At 41.0% G+C, this 20,577-nt stretch overlaps 1 protein-coding gene across 3 annotated transcripts in view; it reads left to right on the top strand.

Annotated features, from left to right (window-relative positions):
• The window catches only part of PCNX1 (pecanex 1), a 181,838-nt gene that overhangs the window by 100,924 nt on the left and 60,337 nt on the right, over positions 1-20,577 (top strand). For 2 of the 3 annotated variants that reach the window (XM_060263208.1, XM_060263210.1), the window contains 4 exons: positions 10,944-11,034; positions 16,700-16,757; positions 17,558-17,775; positions 19,300-19,453. In XM_060263208.1, coding sequence (XP_060119191.1) covers positions 10,944-11,034; positions 16,700-16,757; positions 17,558-17,775; positions 19,300-19,453 — 521 coding nt within the window. The remainder of the gene's footprint in view (positions 1-10,943; positions 11,035-16,699; positions 16,758-17,557; positions 17,776-19,299; positions 19,454-20,577) is intronic. The other variant, XM_060263209.1, reaches the window with a different exon arrangement.

The raw sequence follows: 20,577 nt of genomic DNA, 5'->3' as shown, positions 1-20,577 counted from the left end.
GGCTGTTGCTTGCTGTGTGGGTGCCATGGCGTGACAGAAAGTGTGCAAAGCACAACAGACAGAGTGGGGGGGGGGCTCCTGGAAAGGTGAGTGACAGCAGCTGATTGGCCAATCACAGAGTTGGTGGATCGTGACCAGTCCGTCTGGAGAATTATTTTGGGGAGAGTTGATACTATTATAAATTACTGTGTTACAGTTCTTGTCACAGCATAAAAAGGTGAAAACAATTTTTCTATGTTGGTAGATAACTCAGTTTTCTGTAGTAGAAGAGAATGTTTGGATTTTGAAGAGTATGTTAAAATGGACAAACAATGGTAGAGCTGGTGTTCTGTTACCCGGAAATCTTAAATTACTGTAACAGAAATATGCTGTAAAAGTAGTCTTAGTAATTTTTAAGTAAGCTTGTTTTCAATTGAGTGCATAATTGGAATTTGTCATAGGAGTGACTTGTTGAACTGTTCCACATTTTGTACCAAGCACAGAATGTGCCATCTGATGACTGCTGAACTGTCAGATGTCTTATATAAAATCCAATTAATAATTTAGGCTGCAAGAAAACAGCTACTGCTTGGCAGCTTTCTCTTTAACTCTCACAAGCACATCATAAATAGAAGCATGGGTATCATTTGAAGAGAACAACCTAGAATCATAGAGTTGGAAGGGACCTCCAGGGTTATATAATCCAACTCCCTGCACAATGCAGGAAATTCACAAAAGACCCCCCCCCAAAAAAGACCTCCAGTGACCCCTATTCCATGCTCAGAAGAGGCATTTAAAAAAAAACCCAGGATCCCTGGCCAAAGTGGCTTGGCAAAAGATTGCTTCCTGACCCCAAAGTGGCGATCAGCATTTCCCTGGGCATGTAAGAAAGGGCCCATGAGAACTAAGCACTGATGCAACCCTTCCTGCCCTCCCTCTCTTGGGTCAGCCATAGCCCTGACAGAGGTTGTCCTTGAAAGGGCAGCTGCTGTAAGAGCCCTCTCCAGCCCCACCCACCTCACAGGGTGTCTGTTGTGGGGGAGGAAGGTAAAGGAGATTGTGAGCTGCTTTGAGACTCTTCGGAGTGGAGGGCAGGATATAAATCCAATATCATCATCATCATCATCATCATCATCTTCTTCTTCTTCTTCTTCTTCTTCTTCTTCTTCTTCTTCTTCTTCATCTGCCTAAGTTCACAGAATCAACACTGCTGTCAGGTGGCCATCTAGCCTCCAAAGAAGGAGAGCCCACCACTTCCCAAAGAAGCCTGTTCCACTGAGTAACCATTCTGTCAGGAAGTCTTCCTAATGTTTAACTGGAAACTCTTTTGATTTAATTTCAACCCATTGGTTCTGGTCTGACCTGCAGCAACAGAAAACAACTCTGCACCATCCTCTATAGCAGTGGTGGCCAATGGTAGCTCTCCAGATGTTTTTTGCCTACAGCTCCCATCAGCCTCAGCCAGCACGGCCAATGGCTGGGGCTAATGGGAGTTGTAGGCAAAAAACATCTGGAGAGCTGCCGTTGGCCACCCCTGCTCTATAGGACAGCGCTTCAAGTACTTGAAGATGGCTATCATATCACCTCTCAGTCATCTCCTCTAAACATACTGAGCTCCTTCAACCTTTTCTCATAGGACTTGGTCTCCAGACCAGCATGAAGTAATATTACTTTACAGAGATTGTGAAAATACTGGCTACAGATTTCTTAGGTCAAGGGAGTCAACAAAGTAATGAGACGGTGCCTCTATCCCCTTATTGTGTGCACAAGCATATGCATGAGATTAAGACCATGTTCTTTTTTTATAAAAAAGCTTTTTACATATATATTAGATTATATTAAATCTTAGGTTATGGTGAATTCCAGTTGTATTTCCTAGGCTGTCAACCCTCTTTCTACCTTCCATTTAACAATTATAGGACATGGGAATTCAGTAGTGCCATCATGTGGTTGGTATGATCATAAAAGAAGGCACCTTGTTGCAGCACAGCTGCCTTGGGGATTCAGTGGCTAAAGACATCCACATATGCCATGTTAAACTCTTTGGAAGAACTAATTGGGGTACTGAGTAGCTTAAAATTTCATAATGTTCCAAAGCTTCATTCTGCTCAGGTTTTTCTAGGAGTAGGTCCCACTGAATTTGGTGACATATACTTCTGAATAAGCATAATTAGGATTGCATTGCTCTTACATTTATTGGACTTTTTACATTTGTTTTCTGCAGTCATGTAAACATTCTATAACTGATACCTTTGTCTTATACCTTTTCCTTCAACAAATGTCTAAATTCAGTCCACTTGGGTTATTTTTGACCCTTTTATTTAGCATGCTATATGAATATGTATGGTCTGTATTCATGTGCTTTATGGGTCAGTCATTCTCCCATAATACTGCTATTAAAAAAATTAATAACATGAAAGCGCTCAAATATTGTAACATTTCAGCGGCTATACCAACTAGTCTTAGAGTATAGCAGGAGAGGGGCAATGCTGGTGGCATTAAAGTGGTCACTGTGCAAACTCCCTACATTAATTATCTTTTCCATTTGTCTTCCTCCTGCCCCCTTTTTAGGTTCATGGCTGCAGTGATAAATCCACCACAGGGAAAGTTGGAGGAATGTTGGGAAAACTATTAGGAAGGCTTGTAGTACAATTGGGGCACCATTGATTGTTCTGCTGATATATTATAGACTAAAGTTCTGTTGTTAATTTTGGGAGGGAGGGTCCCACTCTTACCATAAACATTGGGCTATAGCTAACTACCTCTGATCCTCCTCATCTAAAAGTTTCCTTCACTAGCCCCAGACTGCACCACATAAAATCATAGTACTGTGCTAGGGATGTTCTGAGATGGCATCATGCCTCAATCTACTTCCCCTATGTATCTGCCTGTAACAGGCTGGTATTGAAGCAGAGACTCTGCAGCTAAAGCGGTATTTTCCTGTTTCTGGCTGGCAAATGTCTCAGCTGCGGGCAGCTCCCCAAACCCTACTACCATCACCAGCACAGTTATGCCTCAGGAATCATGCTTGCCTTGCTACTGAACATTAAAAGCATTAAAATGTAAGGTGTTAGCGTTCAGGGGATTTTGCTTTTCCTTCTTGTCTGGCTGAATATTTAATGTCAGGACAGAAATTAGACCCAGGAAAAGAACAGCTAACTGTCAGACATTCACCTGACTCTTTCTTCTCTCTCATCTCCCAGAGCAAGCTGTTCTTCATTCTGTGTCTCTTCTAGTGTTACAATTAGGTTGCAGTAGCCTCCTCAGAGAGCATGGTTGCCTTCTGATGACTGAAGAGAGCTCATATGGAAAAGAATGGGTTATTGCCTCTCTTCAGGCAACCACAGACTGATTTCAACTGCTAGGAGCTGAGGAGAAGATCATTTCCTGATTGTCTTGCATGCAGGGCATGGGTTGCGTGGGCTGAATACTAATTTCTGCTTGTACATCATCAAGTTGTCATCCCCCTCCCAAGTTTCTAGTTATCATTCTTCCTACATTGATGATGTTTCTGTAAATACTAATGGTTATAATTGCATTCTAGAAAATTCTGCTTTTTGGAAACATACATATACATTCTCCTTTTTTGGAAATCTACATATACATTTGATTACCAGGTTATACATCTGAATTTAATCTGGATCACATTCCCTCAGTAGTTTGGAGCTTGGTGGATGCATAAAAATTAATAATGATAGTTCAGTACTTCAGGCAGTGAAAATATCACAACATGAACTTATTTAAAAATTGGGGAGGGAGTTGGAGGGGTAAGGCTTGCAGTCATTCTGGAGCTGTATGTTCTTTAATCACAGTTTCCTGTCTTTAGATATTTCATGACTTGATTTATGGCTTAATGGTTCTGTTCACTGGATGGTTGTAATAAAATGTGATAACTGTGACCATTAGTTGTTTGACGGGCAAAGCAAAATTGTATAACACATATTACAGGCAGTGTTTCCTCTAAGCTGCAGAGTCTTGTGAGCAAAAATTCTACTTTGTGAGCTACTGGCATTAAAAGCTGTGAGCTACTGCATAAATCAGTTTGCTTTGGGAAATTTTTTCCTGAGCTAAGACAAAAACTGGAGGCTAAAAATCTGTGTGAACTGGAGGCTAAAAATCTGTGAGCTAGCTCATGCTAACTCAGTTTAGAGGGAACATTGATTATAGGTGTCCAGAAGTGCAGGGAGAAACATTGTGAACACTGTGTGAACTGCTTTGGTGCTGTGTGACCATGTGCTGTGCTTTTAGTAGGCATGTTTTGATATTAATTCGTGGCATTGTTACATGGCTTTTGCTTATTAGTCAAAAGCAGATTCTAGTGAGTCTGTCAAATATGTTCAAGTCATCTTGTTTGCCAGTTTATTTTTTTCTTTTCTTGTCTCTCTTTGTTCCAGCTTCCTTCATGTAGTCCAGCCATTGTTCCTTTCTTATGGGAGGAAGCATGGCCAAAAAGAGAGAGAGAGAGTCCGATGCCTGTCATTGTTACCTGAGTATGCATTAGGGATGGGCACAAATTGAGAAATGGAGGCTTATAGTGGTTCATGGGGTATCATGAACCACGAACGTTCCCATTTACTGAACTGGCTTATTTTGTGAGGTTCACGATGCAGTAGAATGGCCCTCCTGCATGCTAGAGATGCCAAACTCACAGTGAGTCTTCAGCTGACTTTCCTCTTCTACCAAAGGGAGATTGCCCCCCTTCTTAAGAACATAAGAGAAGCCATGTTGAAGCAGGCCAATGGCCCATCTAGTCCAACACTCTGTGTCACACAGTGGCCAAAAAACCCAGGTGCCATCAAGAGGTCCACCAGTGGGGCCAGGACACTAAAAGCCCTCTTCCTTGTGACCCAGCAATCCTCAGCTTCTGGGCTTCTTGGGGGGTCCCCTTTTTGGCCAGGCCTCATCTGCTGGCCTCCCTCTGACTACCCCAGAGGCTGGTTTCCCAAAACTCCTGCCACTTCCATCAAAGAGACTGGCCTTTTTTCTTCCAACTCTGTAATCCCTGCCTTCTGAACCTTCCGGGGTCCCCTGCCTGGCCTTATCTCCTGACCTTCCTCTGACTGTCTCATGGGCTGGTTTTCCAGAAATGCTGCTACTTCTATCAAAAGGAGATTGCCCACCCCCTTTTCCTTCCAACCCTGTAATCCTTGATTTCTGGGCCTCCTGAGGGTCCCCTTTGTTGCCATGACCTCATCTGCTGGCCTCCCTCTGATTGCCCCATAGGCCAGTTCCCCAGAACTCACACCGCTGCCATAAAAGAGAGATTGCCCCCCCTTTCCTTCTGACCCTGCAATCCTTGACTTTTGGGCCTCCTGGGGTCTCCCTTTCTTTCTTGACCTCATATGACTGCCCTATGGGTTGGTTTCCTGAAATTTCCGCTGCTTCTGAAAAAAGGAGATCACCTTCCCCTTTCTCCGCAAGCCTTGGGTCTCTGCCTCCTCCCTCTCCTGCACCGCTGCCATGCATCCCTCTTCTGCCTTTCCCTCATCTCCTTCCACCCCTGACCTGGGCTCTTTCACACTTTGGGCCCCCAGGTTCCAAAAGGGTCACTTTTGTGTGCTTTTAAGAGGGCCACTAATGGTGTTTCCAGGGCTGTAGAAGTCTACCCACCAGTGTGTCTGCCGCACAAACCGCCAACATGAACCTCTGTAAAAACCATGGAGGTTTGTTACAGGTGTGATTGCACAGATTGCACAACCCTTGGCTCGTGAACCATGAACCAGGCAATTTTTGTGAATTTAGGTTTGTGACTAGATTCCTGCCCACTCCCATTATGTATCACTAAGGGAGCCTAAATTCTGTGCTTAGTGGTGTGTGGTTTTGCCAAGTAATAAGATAGAATTCGACTATGAAGGCATAGGAAAGCTTTATTGATATGTCACAAATGCATACTTTTCCCTTGGGAGGCTTTGCCTGAAGTGAAAGCATTGTGTAAGTATTGTTAAGTAATTCCAAAAAGCATGGGCTTTCTCTTCCCGCCCCCCCTCCCCCCAACCTTCAAAGGTTTCACTCTTGCAACCAGGTCACAAGGAACCAGGTTCTCTATCTCTTGAGGAATGAAAGCTGTTTACAGCCTTCGTGTCCAGATGATACAAGGGATGCCCCCACATTCCCAGGCAGTAAGTAGCGGCTCCACAGGGAGGAGGCCCAATAACCTTCACAAGACCAGCACACAGGCATAACATTCTGTTTAGCAAGATAATGATATAAAGTAAACATGACAGGAGACAGAACATGGATCCTGACAAGTGGGGACCCCATGTTCTTCAGATAAAATTCTTAATGCAGATTTGCATGCACAAAAACCTTATTAGTATATATTTGGATTACTGCAAGTACGAGGAACAAGAAGCTTCAAGGCACACTGACAGGAACTAAGAAATAGGCAAGGCAGAGCAACAGTTATAAACTCTGACTAGGTTTAGCTAGAGCTGCCTAAGTTGCTTCTATATCTCTTTACAATTCTGTAGTTTAGAAACCTGGCTTTTATGTATACTGTAAAGTGGAGGGGCTGTTCTGACAAACGAGGCCCATGCTGAAAGTAAATGGGGTTACATAAACGAGATAGTGTATAAAGTCTTTGAAACGTTGCCTCCCATGGTTAACAGGACTTCATGTTGTTGATCATGGCTTTATCTTAACCCTAGTTTCCATAAAAGATACATGTCTTATACAGTTTATCAGATGTCTGGAAAGCCAAGCTTCCCACATGGAATGTTTTTTTTTTGTTCCACATTCGTTAATAATTTTATGGTAATATAAAAATGGGCTGAAGCTAGAAGGGAGAACTGGCATAAATTCTCACTTACTGCAGTGAACTGCTAATTTGTCCTTCTGTGGTAACCCTTCTTATTGCCTCTCACAACATTCATGGGGGGCCTTTTGACCTTCAGGAGTGGTTTTGCAGAAGATATAAGAAGCATCAGTGGAAAGGGGAAAACTAAAAATCTCTTCAGCAAACTTGCTCTGCAGCTTCTTAGGATCCAACTCATACAAAATGAGTTTATGCAATCTTCACCATGTTATAACACTTGAAAGATAAATGTATCTGCAAACACCATAATAGATATATGTCCAGGAGTCATATAAGTCACAATTTTAATTATGCATTTGTAGGCATATTTACCCTTCACATTACATTGCTTTGGTGAAGGATTAAATGATTATCCATTGTGTACTGTAGTTTTGGATTAGTATTCTGGTTTGTTCTATGTTCTCAAAAGAAAACCAGTGGCTCTTTTTAATTACAGATGTGTTACCAAACCATAAGTTTGTGCTTACTATAGTTGAGAACATTAATCATGATTTAGAGACAATAAATCATTGGTTTTCGCCAAGCTGCATCATACTAAACTGGAATGTACAGTAGTAAACATACGTGTACAGTAGTAAACATCATACTAAACTTGAATGTACTGTAGTAAACATACGTGAGAAAAGCACAAAGATGGGCCACAGTTTGATTCCATAGTTGCATGCTGTTTGCCATTCCTAAGTGAGAAAAAGTAACAACAAAGGAAAAGGCAACTAGTCATTCAGACATAAGGTGATAAAGAAATATTACCATCATTTTGCCAGTTAGAATATTTTTACAGACCAGTAATGGAAATAAAAGGGCTTCACTGAGCATTTATATCGTGTATCTCTTGAGCTCAGTGGCAGAATGTGTCATTGGTAACTGTGTGTAAACCAGAATTAGCTGAAACTTTGGTTAATTTTTCTCTCTGCTCTTACATCACTGCCCTAACCTAGATAGTTCAATCTCATCATATCTGGGAAGCTAAGCAGGATTGGCCCTGGCTAGTATTTGGATGGAAGACCGCCAAGAAATACCAGGGTCATGATTCAGAGGCAGGCAATGGCAAACCACCTCCAAATGCCTCTAGCCTTGAAAACCTTACAGGGTTGCCATTAGTCAGCTGCGGCTTGATGCAGGGGAGGGGAGTTTGCAAACCAGATCACTGCTGTGCTTCACCAGTTGGTCAGAAATTATGGTAGTCAAGTCAAACATCAGCAACAAACCTGAGTTCTTAATTGTAGTGTTATTTCTTCATTTAAGCCTCTATCAGTCTTCAAATAAGTACAAATGTTATGAGCCCCACAAAAGTTACTATACTGCTGATAGCTGTGATGGTCATTTGTGGCATGCTGAAGGCCTAAAAGGAAAATAGGAACTGGAGCTCTCAAAACTTAGGCTGTCTGGATCTGATTCCAATTTGCTACAGTCAACAAAGCAAGTGGTGTTACTTAAGAATCTGATCTGCATGTGTGCTAATCAAGTGTATTAATTCAAAGTAGTGAGTCAGAAAACAAAACAACGTTTATATTAATGTAAATAATCTCAAGGTAACTTTTGTAATTCAGTGATCAAAGCAAGAATTTTGTTTGCTGTCCTATATACAGGGAAATTGGCAAAACTTCGTTCTCTGAAATGAATCCTCTGTTCCCTGTTCAAGAAGACAGTTAGCACTGTGGGGGAGACAAAGTAAATCTTATATTCTAATAGCGAAGTCAGGATATCTTTGGATACTTAAATCCGGTTACTGGAGCAATGAATGGGTAAGACAGATCTTTCTACAAACCTGAAAAGGGCCCTTGGTTTGCAGGAAAGTGTGAATTAAAAAAAAAATCACTGTGCAGCTGTCAATAAAAGCAAGGGCTAGGAGGCAGAGCCCTTTCTAGCCCTATTTTGGCCATTGAAGAAGGGCATTTTGGGGCCAGGCCAGACTCAGGTTGCCATATCCAGGTTGGGAGATTCCTGGAGATTTAGGGGTGGAGTCTAAAGAGAGCAGGATTTGGAGAGGGGAGAGACATCAGCTGGATATAATGCATAAAATCCACCCTCCAGAGGAACGGATCTCCAGGTCCTGCCTGGAGGTTGGCAACCCAAGGCCTGGCATCTACCTCTTAGTGACTTGATATCACTGGGCTTGTGTGACTTAACTAGGCCTGGCTGCTTGCTAATGTTCAACAGCAGCCACCCTATGAAAGCCAGTGTGGTATAGCTGTAAGAGCTTCAGAGTAGGGTCTGGTAGACCCAGGTTCAAATCCCCATCTTATTGCAGAAGCTCACTGGATGATTTTAGACCAGTCACATACTTTCAGCCTAATCTACCTCACAGGGTTTTTGTGTGGATAAAAAGGAGCAAAGAAGAAAAATGTATACTGCTTTGGTCCCCACTGTGGAGAATGGTTGGGTATAAATGAAGTAAATAAGTAATAACTATAGCTGAAGATGGGAGGCAGATAAAATGTAGGCTGGTGAATGCCTGAGGAGAGAATGGGGCAGGGAACTGTGACACTATGCAACTGGGCCACAGTTTTCCTAGGCAGAGGCTGCTGGGAAGGGGGAGACAGGGAATACTTAAAACAGAGGAACGGATAAAAGTAGGTTGGATGGGAAGGAGATAAGGTTGCCAACTCCAGGTTAGGAAATTACTGGAGATTTGGGGGTGGGGCCTGGGGGCTGAGGTTTGAGGAGGGGAGGCAACTCAAAAGGGTCTAGTGCCATAGGGTCCCTCCACCAAAGCAGCAAATTCCTCCAGGGGAACTAGGGTTGCCAACCTCCAGGTGGGGCCTGGAAATCACTCAAAACCACAGCTGTTCCCAAGATGGCAGAGATCAGTTCCCCTGGAGAAAATGCCTGTTGTGGAGGGTAGCGTATATGTCATTATACTCTGCTGAGGTCACTTCCCTCCCTGAACCTCCCCTTCCCAAGGTTTCATCCCTTAGATCTCCAGGAATTTCTCAACCTGATGCTGACAACCCTAAGAAGAACTGATCTCTGTAGTAGGGAGAGCCATTGTGATTCCTGGAGAGCTGTCGCTGCTCTGCAGGGGTGGGGGAGGGCAGGAGAGTGATGGGCAGAAAGAGCGAGTGATGGGTAAGGGCCAGAAAGAGAGGTATGGAGGTGGGAGAGAGAGTAAGAAAAAGGCTGCAGGAGGGAGAAATAGTGCGAGAGAAGTAGGAGAAGTGGGGAGGAAGCAAAGGTGAGCAGAATGGGATAGCCGTTCCTGCAAGTTTCCTGCCAATGTCCTTTTGTAATTCATGTAATTTATAATATACTAGAGTAGAACAGGCCTTGGGAATTTATATACAACATACAAATGTTTAGCATGTGTGTATGGCATGTTAGGATATGTATGGGGAAAACGATGAATCTGATCACTTCTGTTTGTTCATCCTTGATTCCATTTAATCCAGCGTTCTGTTTCCAATAGCTGCCAAGCAGGTGCTCCTGAATAACTCAAAACAGCCATTAATGGTGATGTGGCAATGAATTCCATATATCAGTTATATGTTATTAAATTAAGTACCTACTTTATTTGTTTGAAACATCCTGCTACCACTCAGTTTCATTGGGTGATCTCAAGTCCTGATGTAGTGCATTAGAAAATTATCCCCATTCCTAACTTTATACATTACTGTATCTTTCCTTGGTCATGTTTTTCCAACAAAATGTCCAGCTTTTTGAATTTCCCCTGTATAAGGAAGATGCCCCTGTACCTTGACTATTTAGATCTTCTTAAGTTCTGGTATTCTTTTTGACATGGAATAACAACACAATAATATAAATATTTCCACAACATAGATAGATTTAATGCATTGTGATGCTGGCTGTTTTACAGAATGTTAATGAGTTGATTTAGCTAGGTACAAAGACCAGACTCAGTAAAATTCCAGGGACAGGATAGTGAAATGTGTGCATATGTAATGCTGTGGGGGAATGCTTGCCTGTGCGTTCTCATCTGTATTTTTGATTGTGACCAATTTGGATGCACTGCTTCATACCAACAAAGGATCCTCCCCTTGAGTTATAATTATATGTAAAAATATAATTTACATGTGGATAGGAATTCTGTAAAAGTAATCAAGAGTACATGTTCTTAATACTGCATTTTTTCACAAAGATGAAACATTGCTAAATCTATATTGTATTTTTCTTTAATATTTTTCTTTAATAGGTAAGGTCAGTTCTACACTCTACGAGACAGGGGGCTGCGATATGTCGCTTGTGAATTTTGAGCCAGCTGCAAGAAGAACATCTAATATCTGGTGTGTTTTTTGAAAGCCAGTCTTTGGCGGGGGAGGGCGGGATATAAAAATAAATTTATTATTATTATTATTATTATCATATGCCACAATGCTGGCTATAAAGATAATTTTGAAATATTCTGAGGTGTCTGTGTACTCTTGTGAAAGCTTAGGATCACTGATGATAGATTTGAGATTAGAAGCATACAGGAACAATTAGGTCCTTTTTTAGTCACATAGAACTCAGATTTTATAGCATATTTCAAATATCCAGAAAATTTCACATATGTTCTTAGAGCAATCTTGAGGTCAGGCTGTATTGTTATCCTTATATATTATGAGGCAGTTTCTTTGTATGTAATTCGTGAATTTTTTTTTATTATTTATAGGTTGTTGGTTTTTTCTTTATTTAGAAACATGGATTTCTTCTGGGGAGGTTGGTTGGCATAAAATTGACGCAACATACTATTTCTAAATCCAAATATATAATTTTCCTTTGTGTTTATCATAACATGACAATTTCTATTTCAGTTTTTAACGCTTTATTTTGCTATATGGCAAAAAAAAAAGTATGGACTCCCCCACCCCCGCTGCTTTTCAAACACTTAGGGGCTTTACACAGGAGTGAAATTCAGGCAAAGAAAGCATACATTTTAATTTGCTAGCAAGGATTATTTTTTGTACCTAGCACTACCAGAAATTTACAGGTCTTTGGGTACTTCCCAGAACAATTCTAGCTATGGAAAAGAACTGGGGTTTAAGGCCTGGGGTTTAATGCTGTTTGTCTCAACCCAGGTTCTTGATTCACTTGCAAATTTACCCATGAGGTCCTTTGCAAGGAAGTGAATCATAAAGCAATATTGGGCAAATTTTGTAGAAATCTGTTAAAAATTTGAGTGCAATCTGAATATTGAGAAATAATATTAGGGGGAGGGATGGTGGCTCAATGGTAGAGCATCTGCTTGGGAAGCAGAAGGTCCCAGGTTCAATCCCTGGCATCTCCAAAAAAGGGTCCAGGCAAATAGGTGTGAAAAACCTCAGCTTGAGACCCTGGAGAGCCGCTGCCAGTCTGAGAAGACAATACTGACTTTGATGGACCAAGGGTCTGATTCAGTATAAGGCAGCTTCATATGTTCAATATTGTTGCTCTTTTAAGCAAAATTATAAAACGGTTGTTACAAAGAAAACTCAGATGGAGATGATGCTATTTGCAATGGCCAAATAAAGTTTGTAGGCAAAATTATTTTTCCCCTCACAGTTTTAACTCAGATGGCACTGTCTGTCAGGGTCCCACAAATGTGCAGGTTCCAAGAATTAACGGAATACAATTAATGGAATTAGCCATTTTGTGCTAGCCATACACACTAGCCGGGTAATCCCAGAGAATGGAATACATGTTGCCTCTGGCTTGTCCCTAATTGTAAACCATTCCACAATTGATCATGGGTCCCTCTTCCTCTTGGTCATGAACCAGTCACCATTGCCAGAGGGAGAGTGTGTAAAAAAAAAAAAAGCAAGCAAATTAGGACTAGGAAAAAGAGGGTTAATATTCTACTGCAAATAGGCAGTTCCAAGAACAGAAGGCAAATTGGCAGAATCTACAGCTGCTTCCTTACAAGACTCATCAGGGAAAAGGTATGACAGGCAAAACCCACACAAACTCACAGAGCTGGATCTGGCTTTCTAGGGAGCAGATTCTGAAATGGAGATGTGTCTGTGCCCCTCAGACTTCTCTGATAGCTTAAATGTTTCTGAAAATGATAAATCTGTTCAAGGCAAATAAAGAATTTTGTTAATCATTATAATCTGGCATACATTGCAAGATCTCTTGTCCTTCCCATTCTATTATTTTCCTCTATTGTTAGATATACTATGATGTAGGTAGTTAAGATGGTCAGTAGTTTAGTTAAACTCAGAAGTTTATTAAAAGAAACTTGGAAGACACGTCAGATGGTTATTGAAGATCACCAGAAACATAGCTTCTGTACATGGAATGTTCAGAGCATCCAACTGCTAAAAATTGAGGAAAAAGGGATGTGGTGTTCATAACTAATTTTGTTGTTCTTGTTCAGTCGCACAGTCGAGTCTGATTCTTTGCAACCCCCATGGACCAAGTCACGCCAGGCCCCCCTGTCTTCCACCATCCTCTGAAGTCTGCTCAAATTTTTATTAGTTACATCAGTAGCGCTGTCCAGCCATCTCATCTTTTGCCATCCCCTTCTTCTTTTGCCTTCTGTCTTTCCCAGCATCAGGATCTTCTCCAGTGAGTGCTCCCTTCTCATTTGGTGGCCACAGTATTTGAGCTTCAGCATCTGACCTTCCAGAGAACGCTCAGGGTTGATTTCCCTTAGGACTGACTGATTTGATTTCTTGCAGTCCAAGGGACTCTCAAGATTTTTCTCCAGCACCACAGCTCAAAAGCATCTGTTCTTCTGCACTCGGCCTTCCTTATGGTCCAACTCTCACAGCAATACATTACTACTAGGAATACCATAGCTTTGACTATATGGTATTTTGTTGGCTGGGTGATGTCTTTACTTTTTTTATACTGTCTAGGTTTGCCATAGCTGTCCTCCCAAGGAGCAAACATCTTTTAATTTCAGGCTACCGTCACCATCTGCAGTGATCTTGGATCCCAAAAATGTGAAGTCTGTCACTACTTCCATATCTTTCCCTTCTATTTGCCAAGGAGTGATGGGGCTGGATGCCATGATCTTAGGTTTTTTGATGCTGAGTTTCAAGCTTACTTTTGCCCTCTCCTCTTTCACCCTCAACAAGAGGTTCTTTAAGTCCTCTTCACTTTCTGCCATTAGAGTGGTGTCATCTGCATATCTGAGGTTGTTGATGTTTTCCCTGGCAATTTTAATTCCGGCTTGTGCTTCATCCAGGTCAGCATTCCGCTAGATGTACTCTGCATATAAATTAAATAAGTAGGGTGACAATATACATCATTGTTGAACTCCTGTTCCTATTCTATACCAATCAGTTGTTCCATATCCCATTCTGACAGTTGTTTCTTGACCCTTATATAGGTTTCTCTGGAGACTTGTGAGGTGGTCTGGTACTTCCATCTCTTTAAGGACTTGCCACAGTTTGTTGTGATCCACACAATCAAAGGCTTTAATGAAGCAGAAATAGATGTTTTTCTGGTACTCCCGTGCTTTCTCCATAATCCAGTGAATGTTGGCAATTTGATCTCTAGTTCCTCTACCTCTTCGAAATCCAACTTGAACTTCTGGTAGTTCCTGATCCACATACTGCTGAAGCCTAGCTTGTAGGATCTTTAACATGAATTTGCTGGCATGTGAAATGAGTGCAATGGTGCGATAGTTTGAACATTCCTTGGCATTACCCTTCTTTGGGATTGGAATATAAACTGACCTTTTCCAATCCTGTGGCCACTGTTGCGTTTTCCAAATTTGCTGATATAATGTGTACATCACTTTAACAGCATTGTCTTTTAGGACTTTGAATAGCTCAACTGGGATACTGTCCTCTCCGCTCGCTTTGTTGTTAGTAATGCTTTCTAAGGCCCATTTGACTTCACACTCCAGGATGTCTGGCTCAGGATCAGCGATATCACTGCCATGGTTGTCAATAACATTAAGAACCTTCTTGTATAATTCTTCTATGTATTCTTGCCACCTCTTCCGAATCTCTCCTGCTTCTCTTAGGTCCCTACCGTTTTTGTCCTTTATCCTGGCCATCTTTGCACAAAACGTACTCTTGATTTCTCCAATTTTCTTGAAGAGATCTCTTGTCCTTCCCATTCTATTATTTTCCTCTATTTTGCATTGTTCCTTCAGGAAGGCCTCCTTATCTCTCCTTGCTGTTCTCTGGAAATCAGTTAGGTGAATCTTTCCGTTTCACCTTTGCCTTTCGCTTTCCTTCTTTCCTCAGCTATCTGTAAAGCCTCATCAGACAGCCACTTTGCTTTCTTGCATTTCTTTCTCTTTGGGATGGTGCTGATTGCTGCTTTTTGTACAGTGTCACAAACCTCCGTCCATAGTTCTTCAGGCACTCTGTCTATCAACTCTAGTTCATTAAACCTATTCTTCACCTCCACAGGGATGTGATCAAGGTCAAACCTGAATGGCCTAACAGTTTCCCCAGTTTTCTTCAGTTTAAGCCTGAATTTTGCAATAAGTAGCTTATGATCTGAGCCACAGTCAGCTCCATGTCTCATTTTTGCTGACTCCATCTTTGACTGCTTCTCCATCTTTGACTGCTTCTCCAGCTTCTCCATCTTTGACTGCTTTGATTTCTGTGTTGCCCATCAGGTGATGTCCATGTGTAGAGTCACCTTTTAGGTTGTTGGAAGAGGATGTTTGCTATGACCAGCTTGTTCTCTTGACAAAACTCTTTTAGCCTTTGCCTGGCTTCATTTTGTTCTCCAAGGCCAAACTTGTCTGTTGTTCCAGTTACCTTTTTACTTCCTACTTTGGCATTCCAGTCCCCTATGATAAGGACATCTTTTTTTGGTGTTAGTTCTAGAAGGTGTTGTAGATCTTCATAGAACTGGTCCACTTCAGCCTCTTCTGCATCAGTGGTTGGGGCATAGACTTGGATTACTGTGACACTGAATGGTTTGCCTTGGATACAGACGGAGAGCATTCTGTCATTTTTCAGATTGTATCCCATTACTGCCTTCCTCACTCTCTTGTTAACTGTAAAGGCTGCACCATTTCTTCTACGGGACTCTTGCCCACAGTAACAGATGTAGTGATCCTCTGAGTTAAATCCACCCATTCTCATCAATTTTAGTTCACTGATTCCCAAGATGTTGATGTTCAGTCTTGCCATTTCTTGTTTGACTACAGCCAGCTTACCTTGATTCATAGATCTTACATTCCATGTTCGAATGCAGTATTGTTCTTTGCAGCATTGGACTTTCCTTTCACTATCAGACACATCCACAGCTGAGCGTCCTTTCGGCTTTGGCCCAGCCGCTTCACTCTTTCTGTAACTTCTTGTATTTGCCCTCCACTCTTCCCCAGTAGCATATTGGACACCTTCTGACCTGAGGGGCTCATCTTCCAGCGCCATATCTTTTAGCCTTTTGTTACTGTCCATGGGGTTTTCTTGGCAAGGATACTGTAGTGGATTGCCATTTCTTTCTCCAGTGGATCACATTTTTTCTGGGTTCTCAGCTGCAGCCTCTCTATCTTGGGTGGCCTGCATGACATAGCCCACAGCCTCACTGAACCACGCAAGCCCTCTTGCCACGTCAGGGCAGCAATCCATGAGAGTTAATAACTAATAGTTTCCAGCAAAATTTTTGGGAAGTGTAAAATGTTAGTTGTTGGGCTGGATCCTCAAAAGCTAGGCTAGGTTTTCTCAAACATTGCCCATTACTGGATAACTGAAATGTAATAAAGACAGTTTTTAACCTTCTTAGTATTCATTTCTTTGAAAGAAGGGAAAAACACCAAAAGGTGTTTTGTTTTGCTTGCTGCTTCAGTTTTGAAAGATTGTTTATCAGATTAATGGGGGCTATCAGAATGATCATACACTATTGTCCTTTGTTTAAATCCATGCTCCTTTTCCTTTACCAATTTATTTTAAAATAGAGTAATGAATATTCTAGAAATGACAAAAAAGGAATAATTTCTTATACTAGAAATAAGATTTTTATTTTGGCAGCACAACAAACTATCAAACTGAAGCCCTCCTTTTGTTGTTACAGTGACACGGACTCTCATGTATCAAGTTCTACCTCAGTTCGTTTTTATCCACATGATTTAGTAAGTTTGGGATTTTTGGATTTACAATTTATTTAAAAGCAAATGGTCAAACATCACTTTATATGGATTGATACAGTGTAATTAATTAAACCTTGTATATGAATGTAAGTCTCAGTGATTTGGTTGTTCAGCAGCTGGAGAATGCAGAGGTATAATTTTGCATGTATTTTCTGTGCTGCAAATAACTAAAGATGAGAGCAATGTTTCTTCCCTCAGAACTATTAAAAGATTTCTCAAGTCTTGCTTGAGGCATAGGGTAGGTTGCTTCCTATCAATGTTCATAGTTTAGGTCATGGTTCAAGTCCAGTAGCACCTCAAGAGACCAACCAGATTTTTGGAATATAAGCTTTTTAAGAGTAAAAACTCCCTTTGTCAGGTTTAGGTCATGTTTATTATAGCTTTGAAAAGTCTTGCCTCAGCTTCATAGGTGTTCACTTCATCAACTGAAATACTGTAGAATCCCTGTTGCTCTGGAGGGAATGGAGTCTCTCTAGGCAGATCCTGGCTTGCTGCTGTGTCAGTTGTGGTCTATTTTTGATCCTTGGAAAGAATCCGTATTTGAGTTTATAGAAATAACTAGCCAGTCCAGGGAAAGGAAGATTTGGCAGTGAAGAACAAATATTTTCTGTACATGCATGCTCAAACTTGCCATTCAGGTGTTTTACTGAACTGCAATATGCACCCCCCCACACACACACCTGTAAGAGAATAGGGGTTAGAGGGATAGTTTATTTCAAAGTCATCATTTTTGGGATGAAGAAATAAAGTATAAAGCAACTTAACTATTGATTTTGTTGTAGCTTTCCCTTCCTCAGATCAGGCTGAACAGGTTGCTGACCATAGATACAGATCTTCTGGAACACCAAGACATTGATCTAAGCCCTGATCTTCATGACCATTTGCAGCCTGCAGAGGAAGCAGCCCAAAAAGTCAAACACTATTACCGCTTTTGGATCCTACCAAAGATCTGGATTGGTATCAATTTTGATAGGCTAACGCTTTTGGCATTGTTTGATAGGTGAGATATTATGTGTGCATACTACTTTAACACAGTTCAAGAAGGTAGCTGTTAGGTATAATCAACTGATTTAAATTAAAACTCAGTTTAAAGTAGAACTCAAAGGGAAGCAGATTAACACTGTTCTGCAAAACTTTGTTTTGGTACTAAAATGGATTATGGTTGGACTCAATCCAAAATTCTGCCACAAGGATGAGTCCAGATATTCCCCACCTGCCCTTCCCCTGGTAATCCATTATGTCCCTGCCCTCCCAGCTGCTGGGGTTATGGAACTGTCCAGGGCAGTATATCCAGCAGTATTATAGCAAAGCAGCTAAAGCAAGGAATTGGGTGAAATCATCTTTGTTTTCTTTTCTGTAAGTGCAGCTTGTTTCACCACAACTGTTCATGCTAGAATGAGGAGACATCTTCTGGCCATTTCATACCTCTACTGTGGCATTTTCCATGGGTACCACAAAGCATGTTGTGGAGAGACCCTCAAAAGCTGCTTTTTAGGTAGTTGCTGGGGAAAATGGTTGGGAGGAAAGCTCGCTTTCCATGAACATGTTCAGTTCATGGAATCTGGGGCCAAACCCATTGTCTTGAATACAAGTCATTGTGGCAGCAGCTTTTTTAAAAGCAAGCTTCCCAAACTACTCTCTAGACAATATCATTTGGAAGCCAGTTTTAAATGGCACCATAATGGTATTTAGTGCTAACCAAAGCCTTTTGGCTAGTTTCATTCAGAAAATCACAAAGGTGAAGGGCTAGGGGAATTGTGAGTTTAAAAACTATATACCTGAACAAATGTGCCAAAATCATGTTAGTATATGTTTGTTGCTGTAACTGATTTGTGAAACTCTTTTCAGATAGTTAGAACAACTGTCAATACATCTGCTTTTCTTTGAGCTTGTTTTCATTTAGGTGACCAATGAAGTTTTAAACAAATGTATTTCAATTAGTGATTATTGTGGATTGCATTTTAAATGTGTGTGGCTTTTCTGTATGCCCTTTTGAGAACAGAAAAGAATGCAGTTGAATTATCCTTTTACTGATCACTCTTAGTAGTATAGTGAGTCTGCGCATCCAGCACACTTGTTCAGTTTCAAAATCCAATATCTTCTTCTTTGTAGATTAACTCTTCCTCAGGTATCCCTGAATATTTCTCTCTAGATCAAGTTTTTGCTTGCTTAATCATATGCAACTATTTGGTGTTCAAGACCTTTTCCAGAAAGCTTTCTCACTTCTGGTGATATATTTTAATTAAGATTTTGCAGGATGGTAAATATATTTTTCTATCTTGTGACGGCGCTGTACTGGATTACCATTTTTATTGCATCTCTGGTTCTGACCACTTTGAATTGGCAAAATTGTGGTAGAACTTTGCTTGAAGAAAATTGTGTAAACAGCAAGGCATCCTCAAATTTTAAATATTGATGGCATAGGAATTTTGGTGTTTGCTTTCTTGCATTCCTGCATCTTTTTATTCGTATCATAAATCTGTTTGGCTTCTCGATACGATATGGGTTTTTTGCTTCTTCATAGGAATCGGGAGATCTTGGAAAATGTTCTGGCGGTTATTCTGGCTATCCAAGTAGCTTTTTTGGGTTCTCTGCTCCTCATAGAAGGCTTTTTCAAGGATATCTGGGTCTTCCAATTTTGCTTGGTAATTGCCAGCTGCCAGTATTCCTTGCTCAAGGTAACTTCTGTCCTCAGGTCAGTTAGTTTTGTATCATACCACTCCTTGCAGTCAATGGCAGAAAAGCCTTTTGTTTCAGGTACTGGTGCTGACAGATCCCTTCACCAATAGCTGCGCATAGTGGTATGATACAACCCATTCTTTTTATCTCTTGTGTAACCAGCTGTGTTTTAGTAGTAACCCTCTAAAAGTAAAGACTTAGTATCTAAATGGAATTATGTATTTGCAAAATGTTTTTGCTTGTTGCTGTAATATACTGATATTTAATCAGCTATGTAAGATTGCTTCCATATAAAGAATTATTTTTGGATTCTCTCCCTCCCCCCCAAAAAAAACAAAAACCCCTCCTGTTTGCACAAACTTATTTTCCTTAGATTCATGAAAACTTTGTGTTCCAGGATATTAAAATGCACATGCTCAGAGTCAATTACTTTTACTTATGAATAATCCAGAATTGATACATCATCGTGTAGTAACTCTGCATGGATCTATATTTTGGGTGGAATATATTTTTGTGTATCTGTTTATTTATCTGTAGGCATAGTTTCTTGATGGAAGCCAAAAAGATCACCAGCAATTAAACCTAAATTATATATTCTGGATGTGGAATTATAAAAATCTCGCCATACAAACTAATGTAGTGGTGATGACTTAATTAGAAATTGATATCATCCTTCCTTTGGCACTTTTTGGTACTAAATCAGTTTGGGAGTGGAGGAGGACTTCTTCAATTATGGCCTTGACATGCTAGTATATTTTGCCTTGGGGATATCCAGTAGTGCTTGCAGACGAAAAGATCAGTTAAAACATTCCTTTTTATAAGAGGTGTTTTAGGAGTTTTCTTTGTGAGCACCTGAGCTTATGGTTTTGATTAAGCCTCATATTTATAGGCTATTAGGTTTTGGCTTATTCAGAGCATTTTTGTTGCCTGTGTTCCAAGTCTTGTGCACCCTAGCACTCAGGTGTGAAATTAAGTTTCCACTTCTACCCATGGCAACACATGCGAAGCTAGGGATTGTTCTCTTCTATTTGCTTGATGAAATCGCACAACCTGGGCATTTGTCCTGGAGGACATGGACATCCTTTAGCTCCATCCTGCAGAGATTTGTATCCCATAGTTATTA

Source organism: Heteronotia binoei, chromosome 21, assembly GCF_032191835.1.
Source record: "Heteronotia binoei isolate CCM8104 ecotype False Entrance Well chromosome 21, APGP_CSIRO_Hbin_v1, whole genome shotgun sequence".
In the NCBI taxonomy this organism is placed as follows: Eukaryota; Metazoa; Chordata; class Lepidosauria; order Squamata; family Gekkonidae; genus Heteronotia; species Heteronotia binoei.
The sequence above is the reverse complement of the archived record's forward strand: the minus strand, read 5'-3'. Positions and strand labels throughout refer to the sequence as shown.